The sequence below is a fragment of the Somniosus microcephalus genome, chromosome 21 (assembly GCF_052327205.1).
Source record: "Somniosus microcephalus isolate GS21.2 chromosome 21, FLI_Smic_1.0, whole genome shotgun sequence".
NCBI classification, from domain to species: domain Eukaryota; kingdom Metazoa; phylum Chordata; class Chondrichthyes; order Squaliformes; family Somniosidae; genus Somniosus; species Somniosus microcephalus.
In genome coordinates, this window is record NC_141007.1 from 58,191,841 (window position 1) to 58,210,599 (window position 18,759).

The 18,759-nt window shown below is 43.8% G+C and overlaps 1 protein-coding gene across 2 annotated transcripts in view; it reads left to right on the forward strand.

Annotated features, from left to right (window-relative positions):
• slc39a11 (solute carrier family 39, member 11) overlaps positions 1-18,759 on the forward strand; it is a 709,353-nt gene that overhangs the window by 178,365 nt on the left and 512,229 nt on the right. The window contains exon 4 of one of the 2 annotated variants that reach the window (XM_085963742.1): positions 8,040-8,184. In XM_085963742.1, coding sequence (XP_085819868.1) covers positions 8,040-8,184 — 145 coding nt within the window. The remainder of the gene's footprint in view (positions 1-8,039; positions 8,185-18,759) is intronic. The other variant, XM_085963743.1, reaches the window with a different exon arrangement.

Consider the following 18,759-nt stretch of genomic DNA (forward strand, 5'->3'; position numbering starts at 1 on the left):
CATCTGAAAGGGTAGATCGCGGTTTAACGTTTCATCTGAAAGACTCCCTCAGTACTGCACTGTAGTGTCGGCCTGGATTATGTGCTCAAATCTCTGGAGTGGGACTTGAACCCACGACCTTTTGACTCCGAGATGAGCGTGCTACCGCCAAGCCAGGGCTGACACTTCAGTGCAGTTGGAGATCCCGGGGTAGGATAATAGGACGTGTTACACTAGGACAGCGTAATGGTAATTTATTCAGTTTCTAGGTCAATAATACGTATTTGCCAGAGTTGGTCGTTTTCAGTTTATTTGGCAAAGTAACAAGTAGCACTCTTGTTATTCATATTAATATCTTGCAGAATAATATAAAAACATGCAGTTTAAATCAGGTAATAGTTTAACTAATACATCAAAAGAGTGCGCTGCTTCTGGCCTCTGGGATGGTCTCAATAAAAATCTCTGCAGTCCTGACCTGACTGTTGACTAACACCTTGCATACACTTGTACTGTTACAATATTCTCCCTTCAAATGACTTTGATGAAGGATCATCACTTCGGACGACCTGACCTGTCGAGCATTCCTCGCCAAAGTTGGGGTTTCCACTAAAACTATACAGATGTGCCTGTTCAAATGAATATCACATTGAAAATTAACATTTAGCATGTCAAGGTCTCAACACTTGGGCATTCTCGCTATTGCTGACCAGCGAAGCATCTGAAGGATAGCTCTTTATTTAGTTGAACTGTTGCTTATAATCCTTTTAGGGTCAACAATACGGTCAACAGTTGGGTCTCTCAAACCCTCTGCCAATATACAGAGAAAGTTAACTCTGCTATGTTGGGTTAATTATGGCTTTTCCGACAACATCCGACTTGGATCAGTCTTGCTTTACAAAGAGTCACTGCAAGTTTGGAATTGAATATTTGCCATGTCTGAAACAACCCGAGTTATGACTATGATTTGTGAGATTCTGCCTCAGGCTCTTAAAATATGTCCTTTTGTATATCCTTTGCAGTGATTAAGGATGTATTTCCTTAAGTAGTTTTACTGTAATTGGTTGGATCAAATTTTATTTAAATTGACACTAAAAATGTAAAGTTTTAACATTTATTTAAAAAATAGTTGATAATGATTCAAATGAATAATTTACAATGTAAGATTTCTGCTTTGTACCTTGTCCCAGGGAAGACCTACACAGTAGCTTTGGTTGGAATAATATTTAATAGTTTTATTGTATCTTTTTGAAACAATTGTCTCTTTAAAGTTTTTCCTCCCCTCTTTCTCCACTGCCTCGGTTAGGTTCCCTTGTGCCCCACACAATTCTCGAAGAGTGCACGACAGAGGGCAACGAGTCTGAGTTGTCTGTTCATTGCCTTGCAAGGTGTTCAAATTCAAGTTGCTTTTGCACATTAATTGCTGGCTGTCTGACTGTGCGGAACTTGTGAAATTATTCTGTTGGGTGATCAGTCAAAACATGATGAATGACGATGAGTATTTTGAGTCTGAAGGTGGGACTTACTATGCATCTGACGGATGGATTTGCTCTGCAACCTACCAAACAGGACGATATTCCATCAGGGGGCAGACCTAAGCATTGCAGAACACTTAACATTAGTCATGTTGGGAGATGGAACCCAATGCCCCAGCAATTGTTGCTTAAGGTGTCAGCTTTGGTTGAGTGCTAACAGTCTCGCCTCATCCATGCTTTTGTTACCTCCAGACTCGACTATTCCAATGCTCTGCTGATCGGCCTCCCACCTTCCCCCCTCTGTAAACAGCTCATCCAAAGCTCTGCTGCCCAGATCCTAACTCGCACCAAGTCCCGTTCACCCATCACCTGACCGACATTGGCTCCTCGTCCAGCAACGCCTCAAATTTAAAATTCACCCCATCCTTGCATTCAGATGCCTCCATGGCCTCACCCTCCCCTACCTCTGTAACCTCCCGCAGTCCTACAAACCCCCCCACCCCCCGAGAACTCTGCGTTCCTCCAATTCCGGCCACTTGTGCATCCCTGATTTCCTTCACCCCACTATTGGCAGCCCTGCTTTGAGCTGGGTAGCCCCTTAGCTCTGGAACTCCCCCACTAAACCGCTCCGCCTTTAAGACGCTCCTTAAAACCAACCTTTTTGACCAAGCTTTTGGTCACCTGCCCGAATATCTCCTTATGTGGCTCGGTGTCAAATTTTGCCTGGTAACGACCCTGTGAAGCGTCTTGAGAGGTTTTTATTGCGTTAAAGCCGCTATATAAATGCAAGTTGTCTTTATCTCAGCTGACATTGCATTGGCCACTTGCCTTGAGGAAAGGAGATTAGATATTCCCACAATTCTTCCTTTTACTCAATGAGCTGACTATTTCCACCATCTCCTAATCCCCTGTAGAATGTATTGCTGGACTTTGTCAAGCTGGCAGTTCACCACTCATACTTAAATGAGCCTGCAATTAAATTTCAACCCTTGTGTTCCTTATCTTTCTTTTGTTCCTTCCTATTACTCCAGTCTTAACATAACCTGCACAAACTTGAGAGAATACTTGACCTCAGAAAATGCGAGCAGACTGCTAATATTGTAGTTGATTGCTTGAATAATTAACGACCGCGGACTGTTGAATTTGTTTTGCCTTCCAGGACTGAGTTATGAAAGCAGAATAAATGAAGTCCTTACTGAGGCAGAATGGTGGCTGAGTTCTTACAGGAGGGCAGGCTACCTCATTATTATGTATTAGAAACTGATGAAGTCACGAGCGAAGCAGAACAACGGCTTGAATGTTACTGAAGGGCAGACCCCTCATTATTATATATTAGAAATAGAACCAAACAACCAGATTTTAATTAAGAAGGCGGTTCTGTTGCTGATTCATGTTTAACCTTTCAGCTTGAAAGATGGCAGCTGTATTGTGTGCTGCCTCCAAGATCAAGAAGATGGTGTTTGCTCTGGTATCGTGCATACTCTTATTCAAGGGGGAAATTACTTGGGAAGAGGAATGTTTTGTGTGTCGATTTGTTTTTGTTGTAGATTTATGAAATTAATTTAAGAGTGGATGTTTAGTTTTGATATGGGTGCAGAAACTGTTCCAGTGGCCTAACACAGTTAATTAATGCATTTAAATGCATTTCTTAACTCCTGTCTGTTGAAGTCCTGCCTGAAACAACTTAATGCCAGATCACACTGACCATCTCTCCGTGGACTCATGCCTGCATTTAAAATCAGTTCCTATTGTAATGTATTACTACATAAATTAGACCATCCTAATCAGTCTCTTGTGGTGTTGCACACGGTAAGTTGAGAATATTATCTTTCTCTTACCTGCCTCTTCTGTCTTTGTAGTGCTGTTTCTTTCTCTGTCTCTTATGCTTCATTCTTTCTCTTTCTCTTCTCCTCTGCTTCTCTTTTCCTAACTCTTCTTTGTTTCTCTCTTTTTCTTTCTGTCTTGAAGTACAAAATCAGCCTCTATTCGCCCTTACCCTTGCTACACTTATCGCTCGCCTTGCCCGTAACTCTCCACCTCTTGCCTCCCTTCACTCCCACATGCTACCCCCAAGGGCTGGCAGTGAAACCATTTCCCTCCCTACCCTTCCTTCCCCTCTCCTACTTCCCTTCTTAATTGTTTCCTTCAGAAAGCATTGTTTGCATTCAAAATTCAATCTTTTAAACAGAAATCAAATCAGAATGAGGAAAGACACATTGACCTAGAAACTTGTTGGGGCCGTGCCTGTTTTGCAGGCATAAAACGGGCACTTGCGCATCCAACATGGAAGTGTGCCGCCTACCATATTGGTAAAAGCATGTGCCTGAAACAGGCATTTGGCTGTTTACATATGCAAATAGGGGACCTAATGCATGTTTTAAGACTCCCTCCCAAAATTGGGTTGCCCTGAACTTACCAAGTTTTGCAACAAAAAAAATACCTGTCTGAATGTGGAGCCGGAAGGAGCAGGCGTCCTGAAGATCATTGCCGGCCCCCTCCCAATCACCTTCCGTCCTTCTCCCAGGACCTACCTGAGGGCTGCTGCTGGCATCACAGCAGTCCAAAATTAATGGACTTTGCCGGTGAGCTACAGGGGGAAGTGCCCCCTGTCCTGAGGCCCGAGGTCCCGTTTCGATCGGGCCTCTGGCCTAACCTGTTCAAACGGAGGTAAATTTGAACTTTTACATTTCTTAAAAGCCCTTATTTTGGACATTAGAAATTTCAGTTACTGAGGACAAATGGTGGATTAAAATTTTTCAGAAAGCATTTTGAGTTGTTTGTGCAGGAAAGATGATATGCTGCCACCTGGTGGCAGGATTTGTATAATTGCATGGTGATGTTTTTACACAGGCAATTCCCATGATAAATGTGGACATAGGAGTTTACAATGAAAAACAGTGGCACAAAAGTGTGACAATGGGAACTAAGATTTGTAGACAGATAGTGCGCAGATGTAAGATTTTCAATAAGATGTAGATGTAATGATAGGTAATGGTAAAAATATTTCCTATTTTGACTGGTGGGGTGTTCTGATTCAGAGAATATTTTACAAGGCCTCCAAATCCACAAATTATCTGTTCATGCACACAGTTCAAATGTTCAATTGAAAGCTCACAGACCTGTTTGCAGTTGAGTGTGAATCTTGTGACCATGGTATTGATGATTGTTACGGTGAATGAACCATTTTACTCTCTGCAGCTAATTGTACAAGCCAGATGTACCATGGCTTAGATCCAATTCTAAGCACCATCCAAACTGACCCAGCCTCTTGTATCAGAAGAGAGCTTTCGTGTTAAACGGGACGTTATTTTTTGTCATTAGCCAGCCTTTTCGTACAGCTACTTTGTGCGGGATTGTCTAATTCTGAAGAATTCTGGAGCTTTGTGCCCTGGAACCCAAGCCTCTTTTGCTTAAGACCCTTAAACAGGGTGCCTCACCACTAGGTATGTTCTTAAAGATCAAAACATGGAGGAACTGGATGGTGCAGTGGGTGCACTATTCTTTCAACTCTGGAACCCTGGTCCGGATCGAGTCCAGTCCGATTGTGGGGTGGGGAAGAGACCCCCCACCTTCTGCTATTTGTAATTGTCCCACAGGAAGTAAGTGTATCCAGATTTTGAACCTTGTTATGACCAAGATTTACACCATAAAACTATCAATAGTTGGGCACAAATTTGCAAATTCATGGTCCAGAGGGTTAGTTGGTGAGAGAGTGGATGCAGCTTTACTGAGGCTGTGATTAAGGCACGTTGTCGGGGAAGTGCAGAGGAAGCCACAGTCTGCTCTACTTGACCTGGGAGTGCTTACTGCTGAACCCTTCCCCAGTACCATTCCCCATCCATCATCTGAGCACAGTCACTCAAAATGGGGACACTTGTCACAAATAATATTTTGGCTGTGACAAGAGAATTAGACCATGGCGGGCAGGGGGTGTGGAGGCGGAGGCGGGGGAGTGCATTCCTGAAAGGCAGCATTTGTGATTTTCTGTCCCTTTTTGGACACATTCACTGCATCCGGTTCATCCAGGAACAGCACGTTCTGCTTCTATTTCCCCCCTCGCACAGTCAAGCTCACAAACGCCCCTGAATCAGTCTCTCTGATATTATTCGTAGATTTTGTTTAAACAGATGTTTGAACAAGTGAACAAGATTAAACAGGTAAAGAGTGAAAGTTAGAATATGGCGATTGTGTTTGACTACCTGTACCAGGGAACATGGGCGTTTGATATACTTGGCTATTTTCCCTCTGTCCACACAATGGGCCTGTCCAGTGAAAAAATTGACAAAATATTAAAATTTAACTTGCACACTCATTATTAATTCAAGTGGGAAAGACCAAATTTGTGCATTTTATTTGAGTGTTCACTGAAAGGACTTGTGATCAGTGTAGGGGGCGGTGTGGGGTGGCGCGTACGCCCAGTCAGTTGTGCCTCTGACTGTTTACGAGCGGTTCGAATCACTCCCACGCCCCTGGGTTCTAGACAGCGGACTTAGGTACAAGGCGGCGATACAGAAAAGACTCGAGTAGACAGGTGGTTGGATGTAAGCAAAAACCAAGATTATTATTGAAGAGGAAATTAATACAATCTTATGGAAAAGTTACTAGTATACACTTCTACAGGCAAAATACAAAAAAAATAACTATACTTATACAGGGAATGGGGAACACACGGCACATCGAGGGAAAACAACTATCTTAACAATCCCCTTATCCTTATCCCAACCCCTATACCTAACTAGATTAAGCTATGAGGGGTCAGAACTTCATGCTTACCAATCAAAACGGGTCTGCTGAACTCAAAACAGCGGTGGGGTTTGGGGTTTGCTTTTGGTGCTCTCTGGAGCCTGCTGTCATCACGTGGTCTCCGGGTGCTGCAAGGGCGTTGTCCAGGTACAAGTACCCCAAAGTTAAAGTCTCTGCTTGGGTACTTTACCTTGCAGGGATGGCGGTTTCCCTTCCTCGGCCGACAGTTTGAGTTTGCATGAAGATAGTCGCAGGTCAGCTGAGACTGAAGGCCTGATGATTCGAAGCCTGTCTTCAGTCGTCTTCCTCAGTTCGTCTTCTCCATTGTCTTCCTCACTTTGTCTCCCCCTCGCCTCGTCGCGTCCCGCCTCGCCTGGCCTGAATTGTCCGTGTCCGCCCGATGCAGTGCCTGGGCGATTCCGGATGGAGTGGGGAAAGGCACGAGCAAAGGCCAGGGGGTAAGCGTGGGACGGGGAAAGAGCAGCAGCCACGAGGGCGAGGGGCCGGAGCCAGAGCAAGGCTGAGAGCAGAGCGAGAAGGTTCTTTGGATGGCCCTTATCTGCGCGCCAAATCAGGTTAGTTCTTTGTCTTAATTTTGGCGGGCTATTTTAAATAACGGTAGCAATCTACTCTAACTGTTTTTAGATGGCCGGTAATCGCATCTACCGGCCCGATAATTGACTTGTTTTGTCATGAATGCACCTTGATGGGCCTGTCCAGCCTCGATGGCTTCCTTAATCTGTTGCCGATTATTTATGCAAACTGCTTGATGGCCTTAACCATAGGCCTAACTAGATTTAGATTTGTCTCAATACATAATTCAAAGTCCTGTTTGGTTTTAAAAATGCAAAGTCTCTCTTCACAGAAACTGCAGCTTTGGTTTTGATTTCTCCACGAGCTGTCTGTGCCGCAGAGTTCAAGTTTTAAAAATCTCTCAGGCTTTCTGCCACGAGGCGCGGACGCCATTTTGGGTACCCTTTTTTCATTAAAATGTCCATGCAGTGTCCCTTTTCTTATTAATAACCTTTGGGGAAATGTAGAAATTTTGCAAATCTTACACTAGATAGGTTAATACTATTTACCGACTACCCCAGTGCATACTTCAAAGTACCGTGTGACAAATGGCAACACGACTTTATAAAATATGTCTGTATGCAAAATGAAAATAACTATGGTGGGAAGAAATTCTGGCTCAAGTGATTATGATTCTTTCCGACTGATTTTTAAAAGGAGCACCGATGGTAAGATTCACCCTTGGAGCAGCTGTGGAAAGGAGACAGCATCAGTTTCGACTGAATTTGAACCAAGTTCCCAGAATGCAAAGTTTTGCAGTCCCTCAGACCCCGAGTAAAGTTAACATTCAAATGTTTATCTGTTCAAGCGAGAACTGCATAGCTATTTAAACAGCCTAAAATGGTCACTGCATCTGTGTGAAGCAAACTGTAAGCACTGTTGTGCTGATGTGGTGTCACTGCGTATTGGGACTTCCTTCCTTCTGATTTCTTCCATGTTGCGGTAGAACACCTGAGTGCTGTGATTTCCCACAAATGACATTACAGATTATTAGTTGTGCTGTTGTAGGGCGATGCTGAGCAGAGGTTAGGTCAAGAGAAAAGAGGGTGGATTCCCTGCCTTACCTTTCTAAGCTGCACCTCCTGGTCACAGCTTACAGGCAGAGTTGATATTTGCAGAGGCCTGGTTAATTGTGGGCCCTCTCAGTTAGAGATGGTACGTGGCATGGGGAAACCGCAGAACGGGCAGAGGGCTATAAGAATGAAACATCTTACAAAACAAATGCAAATTCTATGACAGCGCCTAATTGACACCTGTCCTATTCTATTCCAGGGTATTGATGATTCTCCGCAAATGGCATTTGCACTCAATCAGGAGCCGAAACCAGGCAAGGAAAAGAAGGAAGATGATGGTAGAGATGCCCAGTCGCAAGATGAAGAATTTGCCATCCGGATAGGTAGAGGTGGATTATCAGCAGGCAAGCATCGTGTCATATGCCGACAAAACCAAAAAATGATTTAAACAAGTATTAAAAGGGGGGGGGGGGGGCAATGCATTTATTTTAAAGAAAAGGTTAGATCAAATGGATGTCCAAGGGCTTGGTTCAGTTCTCTTGATGACTCAGTTGCTGAAGCTTAATCAGTAATGAACGGCTTTGGAGAATTCTTCTTTCCTTTGGCTGCGGACTGTTTTCTAATCTGTTCTAATCTATATAACTAATGCGGTAAATTATCTGATCTGGATCTGGCTGCACATTCAAGTCTTTAATTCATTTGCTCTTACCTATGACTCAGGAGTGTAGCTTTCTTCACATCACACAGGCTTTTTCAGAGTGAAGGTCAGAAATGAGTGCAGGGATCAGAAGGCACTTAAAGGAGTCTGCAAGTTATCATTGATATTATTTCCAAAAATATAATTCTTCAAAATTAAAAAAAACTTTAAATATTATTACAAAATGGATATTCCTGCCAAATAAATGCAGAGGCAGAAAATTAATTTGTGATAATGGTAAACTAACTGATTTTAGGAAGACGTTTCCATCTTGAATTCCTTAAAGTCATTCGATATTTTTGTTTCTAATAAGTTTTAAAAGCTGTTGTGACTGGAGTGTCTCGGGGCTGACAGACGCACCCAGAAAATTGCCTGTTAACAACCTGTTAACAAGCAGTTAAGTACCTATAATCCTCTTCCCGCTGTTAGATGTCAGGTCCATGCGCAAATTGGGGACCTGACACCTGGGAAGATTGTTTGGAGGCATACTGGTCATTGGCTCCATTTTTTTCCCCCAGTGCAGATGTTGATGCTTTTCATGACCTTGCATTGTCTCTAGAGCAGGTTAACCTGTGCAGTGCTGCACTGCAGTTTGATCGCATCCATCAATGGCAAGTTTTCCCTGTGATGTTGTGATAAGTGTATGATACTCAGACTGGATATAGAGGCCAGTGAGAGAAATGGATTGCAGGTGTAAAAGCTGCAGGTACCCGCTTCTCCCACCAACTAAGTTGAACCGAGACACACAAAACAAAACAATTTAAAAATGATGTGGACTAGTATTTTGCGGGAGTATTCTGCACAACGCCACGGAGACCTCATGAGAATGCAAGTGCTCTGCCATCTTTAAACCAAGTGAATACTGTGAGTGATATCTTTGTACGATGGGTACGAAATCCAGGTTCAGAAACCAGCCTACCGTTACAGTGCAGCAAACACAGTGTACATCAACAGCTTGTGTTGACTTTGACGCTGTTTAAGCCATCCCTTAGGCATTCAGGAGCACACACAGGTGGTTATATTACATTTTCAGTGCCAGATTTTGACCAGGGATAGAGAGTCATAGAGTTATACAGCACGGATAGAGGCCCATCGTGTCCGCGCCGGCCATCAAGCCCTGTCTGATCTAATCCCATATTCCAGCATTTGGTCCGTAGCCTTGTATGCTATGGCATTTCAAGTGCTCATCCAAATGCTTCTTAAATGTTGTGAGGGTTCCTGCCTCCACAACCCTTTCAGGCAGTGAGTTCCAGACTCCAACCACCCTCTGGGTGAAAAAGTTCTTTCTCAAATCCCCTCTAAACCTCCCGCCCTTTACCTTGAATCTATGCCCCCTAGTTATTGACCCCTCTACTAAGGGAAAAAGCTCCTCAGCATCCATCCTATCTATGCCCCTCATAATTTTGTACACCTCAATCATGTCCCCCCTCAGCCCCCTCTGCTCCAAGGAAAACAAACCCAATCTGCCCAGTCTTCATAGCTGAAGCGCTCCAGCCCCGGTAACATCCTGGTGAACCTCCTCTGCACCCTCTCCAACGCGATCACATCCTTCCTGTAGTGTGGCGACCAGAACTGCACACAGTATTCCAGCTGTGGCCTAACCAGTGTTTTATACAGTTCCATCATAACCTCCTTGCTCTTATATTCAATGCCTCGGCTAATGAAGGCAAGTATCCCATTTGCCTTTTTTACCACCTTATCCACCTGTTCCGCCGCCTTCAGGGATCTGTGTACTTGCACACCCAGATCCCTCTGACCCTCCGTCTTGCCTAGGGACTTCAGTTACGGGGAGAGACGAGAAAAGCTTGGATTGTTCTTCTTAGAGCAGAGAAGGTTAAGGGGGGGCGGGGAGGGGTGTTAATAGAGGCATTCAAAATCATAAAGGGTTTTGATAGAGTAAATAAGGAGAAAGTGTTTCCACTATCAGAAGGGTTGGTAACCAGAGGACATCGATTTAAGGTAATTGGCCAGAGGTGAGCTTTTTCTGCGCAGCGAGTTATTACGATCCGGAAACCACTGCCAGAAAGCGCGGTGGAAGCAGATTCAACAGTAATTTTCAAAAGAAAATTGGATAAATACTTTAAGGGGAGAAAATTGCAGGGCTATGGGAAAAGAACAGGGGAGTGGGACTAAATGGATAGCTCTTTCAGAGAGCCGACACAGACATGATGGGCCTAATGGCCGCCTCCTGTGCTGTCTGATTCTATGACATACAGAGCTGCCCCAGTACGAAATGTGTTGTTTAACTGGGGCGTTAAATGTTAGGTTGCCCTAGAACACTTGAACTACCAAGACATTGTTTTTTGACCATTCTGATAACACGGTTCAGGCTTTGCAAGTGTATCTGTACTGGTAATTTTCACATGCTGGAAATGGTAGATTTCCTTGTGTGCCTGAAAGTTTATATTTACCAGCCAGCCTGATGTTTTGGCTAATGCTCTCTCACTATAGTTTGCAGGGAATGAATTTGGAAGTTGCGTGAAAATTATTTTTGTCTCATTGACCCTATTTTAACAAATCATGTTCACTTTTATAGTCCAAAATACCACACAGTCATCAATAAAGCTCTAGTTTTTTTCAGGGTGCATGCAGTTCTATAACAAAAAAAAATAACAATTGGAACCGACCGGATAACCTACAGAATTTATTGTAGTGATTAATAGCCTTTGTAAAGTATTTGTGTGGTAATACTGAGAAAAATGTCACTGTGTCCAGAGCAGAATTATTGTGGCTAATATTTTGCATTATGATTTATTGCATTGATGAATTGATCTTTGAATGCATAAAATATGCAGCCTGTTCAGGCATGCATTATGATAGTGAGTTATTAATAACAAAGGTTTACATTGGCACATGCTTAAGACTTTTTATTGACCGTGCGTGATAGCAAGGTCCTGTAACTTGTGGTAAAATCCTGTAGGAAAAGTTTGATTTCGGTGGGGGGGAGGGGGGGGTGGCAATTTAAGATTCCGTAGGGTTTTATTTAATTTTCAAACCTGGAGGCGGGTGTGCTGAAGTCTAATATTCTGGGTAAATACATTAATTGGAATGTTTAAAGTAAGTTGGTCCCGTTGCTGTTGTCGCCAAGTGCTCGCTCATTAAATCCGAGAAGTTGGTTTCCTGGGCCACCAGAACAATCCCTTTCAGTTGTGTTTCAGCTACAAGTAATAAATTCAATTCTTGAGATTTTGCTGGTGCCCTGCTTCGGGTATTTTCCTTTTACACTTGTCTGTATCTGGCCCATCAGCTCCACTTATAGTTTTAACAAAAGAAAGCAGTTGATTTACTGCATCATAAACCTTCATTTTAAACACACTGTTCCAGACAAAGAGGGCCATTATCTTAACTAATTATCGATCAAAGAAAAACGCTGTTTTTGCAGACATCGAGGCAACGGCCACCATCTTGTGGTTTGGGAGCCCAGTACGGCAGGGGTATCCAACCTGTCGGAACAGTGGGCCTGATCCTTACGGCACAGCTAGTGAGTGGGCTGCACCTGATTAAATGGCTCCTAAGCCAGGCATTTTGCATTTCTTGTGCTCTTTCAACTACATACATCTTCACTTTTGTCCCTTGCTCTGCTTCTTGTCCCCTTCACTTCCGCGACTTCCTCTCTCCTCCTCTGTCTCGCCTTTATTTCAGACTCTTTTTCTCTCCGCTTATGTCACCCTTTCCCGCACTCTCCCCTGTTCACTTCACTCTCTCTATCTCTTTTGTTCTCTGATGGGCCTTCAATAACCACAAAACTAGAAGTTATAGACTTAAACAAGTTGGCTTTTAATCACTAAGATCAGAGCTAACATCTCAACACGCCAACTGGTTCACAGGAATGAGTCATACAGATCCTGGGATCTTTATGTAAGAGAAGTCAGGGGCGGAGCCAAGACCTGGAACCTCCCAGGTTAGTCGGGAAAGAGGAAGTGAAACTATACACAGTGGGGGAGGGTAATATACATGAGTGCAAAACGAATACAGGATCAAGTCAAACAGATTTCATTACATTCTCTTTCCCCCTTTCCTCCTTGAGTACAGTCTCTGCAGTGTCCTGGATTCCTAAGGCAGATCCTGGCTAGAGGAAGAGAGTAGCGCTGCTGGGAGTGGGAGACACTACCTGTGATCAGATGTTCCAGCTGGTGGGAAGGATCACAAGCCAGAGGTCCACGGCCAGATAGGATTGAGAAGCAGGTCAGGGGTTGGGTATCCCTGCAGTATCGCATTCATTTTGACTGAGTCCTTTGAACTCTCTAGAAAGTGCCAAGAAGACATTTTATCATCTGCCTTCCCCAGCAAAATGCTACAATCCTAGAACTGTCTGTCCAGCGGTTCAGTTGCCCCTCCCCTAATGCCTCAAATTTAAAATTCTCATTGCTACGGGAACCTGTCGCTTATTACCAAAGGTGAATTTTGAACAGAAGGACTATTCTTTACTTGGTTTTTTTACTTCAGCTCACTGCTGCTTCCTTCTTGAGCCAGCGGGGCAGTGTACAGTCTCGTCTGTGGACGTGTCTATGGCTGAAATCTAAATTTCCTAGGACATTCCTGCCAATTTTTCTCCTCCAGTGATGCAACATTTCATAGCCCTCAATTGGTGAGGCTGAAGTTGAACACTCAATCTCTATTAAGAATCTATATTCCGAGCTACTGTGCTACCAAACAATTTTTTTAATGTAATTCTGTAAGATCACACACACATTACCCAAAGGGTCTTAGGAGTTGTAAGGCTTTTTATTAAAGAGCTACAGTTTTAAAGCATAATCAGATATTACATGTGGTTTAAGCTAAGTATAATAGACATATAACATATGACAGTAGAGAGCGATCTACGACTCCCGAAGCGGAATGTCACGACCGAACGGACGGTGAGGCAGTACAGTGGTCTTGGATTGGGTGGATTCCTGCAGTCTGCTGCAGCGGTCACTTCCGTTGGGTCATCCCTCGAGCTGTTGGAGGGGTTAGGCCGTCTGCCACCTCAGAGGCTAAACTTGACCAAGGTGTTCGGCTGTAGCCACCTTGGGGAAGCCTTTGTCTCTAACTGCCTGATTTCCTCTCTCGGTGGTCTATATTTATAGTTATTTCGGTGGGCTGGTGGCTACCTGATGTCAATCATTTGTACCCCATCCTATTGTCCAATTACAAGGGAGAGGTTACCTATGACAGCCCCATCCCAGCCTCATGAGGTCATTTTCCTCCTTATCTCTGTTCTAAAGGTCTTGTTGCCCTCTTTTTAGACAGCTTGCTTATCCTACAGCTCCTTGCTACATCCCGTATCAGGCCTAGTTATGCCCACTCGAAGGACTGTTTTTTGCGTTCTGACTTTGCAATTCAACTCTCTGTGCAGCTATTTTTCTGACGTGACTGGAACCTTTCTGTGTCATCAACTTAGGCAAACTGCTGATCTAGGGAACCCATAACAGACTATTATTTCTGTCAATCCACGATTTCTTACAATTCTGTTTTGTGGCATTTAGTTCAAAGTACTGCCCCTTGAGATTGTCAGATTGTCAGGAACCCGTTTGTCCATTTTCAGCGAACCCATGAGGTGCATTCTCAAGCTGAGCAACAGTGTAGAGTATAAGGAAAAACTACTATCGTCGGTGTCATGGTTTGGGATTTTAAAGACCATTTTACTCCCAATGGTTGTTCCCTGTTAAGCACAAGTGGGCTGTGTGCAGGTAGGGAACATCTTAATTGTGCAGCCCAGGGCTAACATTTACCTAATTTAGCAATAACACTGTGCACTGAAGTTGATGTAGTATTCTCGCTATGTTGCCTGTTGCTGACAAGGTCTCTGGAAAGCAGAAAATATCACTCTTCGAAACTGACTGGTGTTGGCTAATACTACAAATTGAAATGAATGACATTTAAACATTTTACAGAAGCAAAGATATTCGGCAAATACTTTCCAGCACAGTAACTGTTATAAAAGATCTGGCGATAGTCCAAAAGGAGTTAATTTATTCTTTCTAAACTGAAGACTACTTTCAATTAAAGCAAACAATCCATTAAGCTCTACACCATTTATCTCTTTCGGTACTGTGAAGTCTCCCATCGCGAAATGTAGACTTTCTTTAAGGTTTCTTCCTTTGAGCAGAGAAGTAGAACTGATGAGCCTGGGGCACAACATTTTTATTGAAGGCACTTTTTCCCTCAAGGTAGGATCACCGTCAAGCTTATGCAAGTGGAATATTTCAACTGAGCCCAAACTTTCCTGCCTGTATCCAATGCCGCACCAAGTTCAATCACCCATCGCCCCCTATTCTCGCTGACCTACATTGGCTCCTGATCCGACAGCCCTTCAGATGTAAAACGGGAATCCTTGTGTTTAAATCCCTCCATTGGCTTCACCTCGCCCTACCTCTCTAACCTCCTCCAGCCCTACAAACCGCGCCCCCACCCGCCGTGAACACTTTGTTCCTCTGACTCTGACCTCTTGTGCATTCCCCTCTCTCCGCCCCACCATTAGCGACCATGCTTTCAGTAGACTAGGCTCCACTGTCTGGAATTCTCTCCTGAAATCCCTCTGATTCTCCACCTCCGTCTCCTCCTTTAAGATCAGTGTTCCCTCTAAGCTGCGCAGCTCTCTGCCAGTCCCGCGCAGCCCGGGGCCGGCTTTTTCAATGCAAAACTGTGACTGGGCCGTGCAGCCCCTTAAAGAGGCCATGCACCCCCAAAAAAATTAGGGGGAGCATTGTTTAAGACCTGCCTTAACCCTCACCACTTTGAATAAACTTTCAATCAGCCCTCCTAATTTCTCTGTCATTGGCTCAGCATCAATTCTTCATTGTAACTCGGTGAAGTGCCACGGGACATTTTTCTACATTATTAATGCATTATATAAATGCAAGTTGTTGTGGTTTCTTTTACTCTGATTCTGGAAGTTCGAGCTCTGTATCTTGTTTCCTAACAGGAATTCATCTGGTTTAAAAAAAAATACCTTGGCTTTTTGTGCCAAAACCTCCACTGGCAATTTGTTCCACAATTCTATCACCTTTCAGTAAAAAAAAAGTTGCCTAACTTTCGCATTTTTCTTCTGACATCTTTAACTTTAAATTGTCTCCCATTGTCTCCCGTCCCATCGCCAAAGTCCCTTTCTCTGTCAACATCCTTGAACATGGCCTCACCTCCCAAATCTCTACACTATCTTTGCCCGCAGTTCAACGTTTGAATCTCTCTGATCCAGTTTCTGCCCCTTGCTGCAGCACCAAAATAGCCCTCGGTAAAGTCACAAATGACATTGTCTGTGACTGTGACTGGTGCATTATATGTCCTCATCTTCCACAGTCTCTTTTTTTTAACTTTCTCTACTCCCCTGAAAATGGTGATTCATGCTAGAGTACAGTAGGAACTCTGGAACCTTGTCAAAATACCCATTCTTCATGTGTGAGCCTGGATGTTTGGTGGGCAATTCATCCGTGAAGACCATTGGCTGGAACGTGAATCTGACCTCACTCAGTATTCACACGTGTATTCATTGCTGGAAATTAATCATAAACTGGAACTCTCGCCATTTTGTTCTCTGTCTCTCAGCCCAACGTACTGAGACTAATTGTAGCACTTCCACTGCTGCGCACGCTGAGATCAACTAACTCAGTACTAACCAGGGATCAAAATAAGACATTTCAGGTTTGTGTGGCACAGTGCCACAACTCTGTGTATTTATACACTGAACCATCAGGGGGTGGGGGGTGACTATGTTTTCCCCCAGATTTCTGAGTCTTCATATCTTGGTGTTTTAGGGAACCTGGGGGAGTGCCATCGTCATTATTGGAAATAAAGAACTTTATCAGTTAGGTGCAGATAGAAGATATTTTTTCTGCAGCAAAAACAAGCACAGATGTAGAATCATAGAATGGTTATAGCACGGAAGAAGGCCATTCGGCCTGTCGAGCCCCTGCCGGCTCTCTGCACGAGCACTTCAGCTGGTTCCACTCCCCCGCCCTTTCCCCGTAGCCCTGCAACATTTTTTCCTTCAGGTACTTATCCAACTCCCTTTTGAAAGCCACGATTGAATCTGCCTCCACCATCCTTTCAGGCAGTGCATTCCAGATCATAACCACTCGCTGAGTAAAAAAGTTTTTCCTCATGTTGCTTTTGGTTCTTCTGCCAATCACCTTAAATCTGTGACCTCTGGTTCGTGACCCTTCTGCCAACGGGAACAGTTTCTCCCTATCTACTGTCCCGACCCTTCATGATTTTGAACACCTCTATTAAATCTCCTCTCAATCTTCTCTGCTCTAAGGAGAACAACCCCAGTCTATCCACGTAACTGAAGTCCTTCATCCCTGGAATCATACTCGGGGGAGTGGGACTAGCTGAAGTGCTCTTGCAGAGAGCCGGCACGGGCTTGACGGGCCGAATGGCCGCCTCCTGTGCTGTATCCATTCTATGATTCTATGATTTTAAATCTGTGTTTGGTTTTTGTTGCAGAAAAAAATATCTTCTATCTGCACCTAACTGACACAATCTACGCCTTTTTATCTTCCTGAATAAAATTCTGGAGTTGGTGACATTTTCATTCAAATCTGTGTTAGTTGGACGGGATAACAAATGAATTGAGAAACAGCCCCGAGTGAAATGATCACCAATACTGGAGATGGACAGGTTAAAGTGAGGCCTGTTACTCTTTTCATTCAGTTTCTGCCATCTGCATCATCTGCTGAACTAATGGCTTATTAACTGAGAACTGCTGTGAACAAACTTGTGCACAGGACATGTGGAATTCTGGTGGGATTATACTCTCTCTTTCAATTTTTTTCTCAATCAGCAAATGCACTGCAGTAGGAGCTTCAGACACTGTAGGAGAAGTAATTGATGCCATCTCTTGGACAGAATTACAATGGAATTATGTTCTTGGCAGTAACTTGTGATAGAGAGCAATTCCACCACCTGCGTACAACTGGAGTGGTTGTAACGTCAGCATACTGGGGCTCAGATTGTCCGATTAAAGCAGCTAACAAATTCTGTGGAGCTTAGTTGTGAGAAATGCATAATTAGCCTGATAGGAAATATTCTGCTTCAATCGGGATTTTCATAAACTACAAATCGGGATTTTCATCAACTAAAACATTACGACTCTGTAACACAACCTTTTAATCAGTCACTCACTCAGCAATCTAAGCTAAGCATATAATAACACTTAATAGATGCCTATTTCACATAAACATAATTTAATTTCTTAAAAATATTGTTATGTTGTGCTGATTACTGAGAATTTAAAGATTTCAGCATGGATCAAGTTTTAATTAGCTGGGATCAGGACTGCATTTGGTGTATTATTTTTAAGTTATTGAACTATAGAAGAGCAAGTTAAGCACTTAAGCTGCACTGCAGCAACTCACCAAGGCTTCTTCGACAGCACCTCCCAAACCCGCGACCTCTTCCACCTAGAAGGACAAGGGCAGCAGGCGCATGGGAACACCACCACCTCCAAGTTTCCCTCCAAGTCACACATCATCCTGGCTTGGAAGTATATCGCTGATCCTTCATCGTCGCTGGATCAAAATCCTGGAACTCCCTCCCTAGCAGCACTGTGGGAGTACCTTCACCGCACGGACTGCAGCGGTTCAAGAAAGCAGCTCAGCACCACCTTCTCGAGGGCAATTAGGGATGGGCAATAAATGCTGGCCTTGCCAGTGACCCCCCACATCCCAAGAACGAATAAAAAAAAAAGCTTAATGTTGTATCCGTGTGTTAATGAAGACACGGAATGCAGGAGTTGGTTTACAGGTGTTTACTGGACAAAGTCTGGAGGTGAACTAAAAGATACAAAACACTATACAGGCTTATATAGCCCGAGTGGCCATTACAGTACACAGGGGCTCTTAAAGGCACATACACCACAATTCCTCCCCTTTTAGACAACCAGTACATAACATTTTAAGTAATTGTTATTTAACATGTTTACAAGAACAATAATCTACATATTGCTGCAGTTAATCAACTATAAGTCAGTCTCTCTGGAGGCTTCCTGACTCGGTCCGGATAATGCCTCAGTGGTGTAGTAGTTTTCGGTGGTGTAGTAGGTTCTTTTGGCAAGGTCGATTTGGCTGGAATGCCAGTGTCGGGTTCATCTGGTTCTAGCATCACCGGATCGGAGGTAGATACTATGGGTATCTCTGCTTCATCATCAGGTGTATAGAGTTGTGGTGTAGGTTGTCCCTTTTCGGATGACTCTATGATTTGGTCAGCATGGCGCCTTATTATGCTTTCTCCAATGTCCACGGTATACATCAGCGGTCCTAGTCATGTGCAAATAGTTCCAGGCTGCCACTTCTCGGTACGG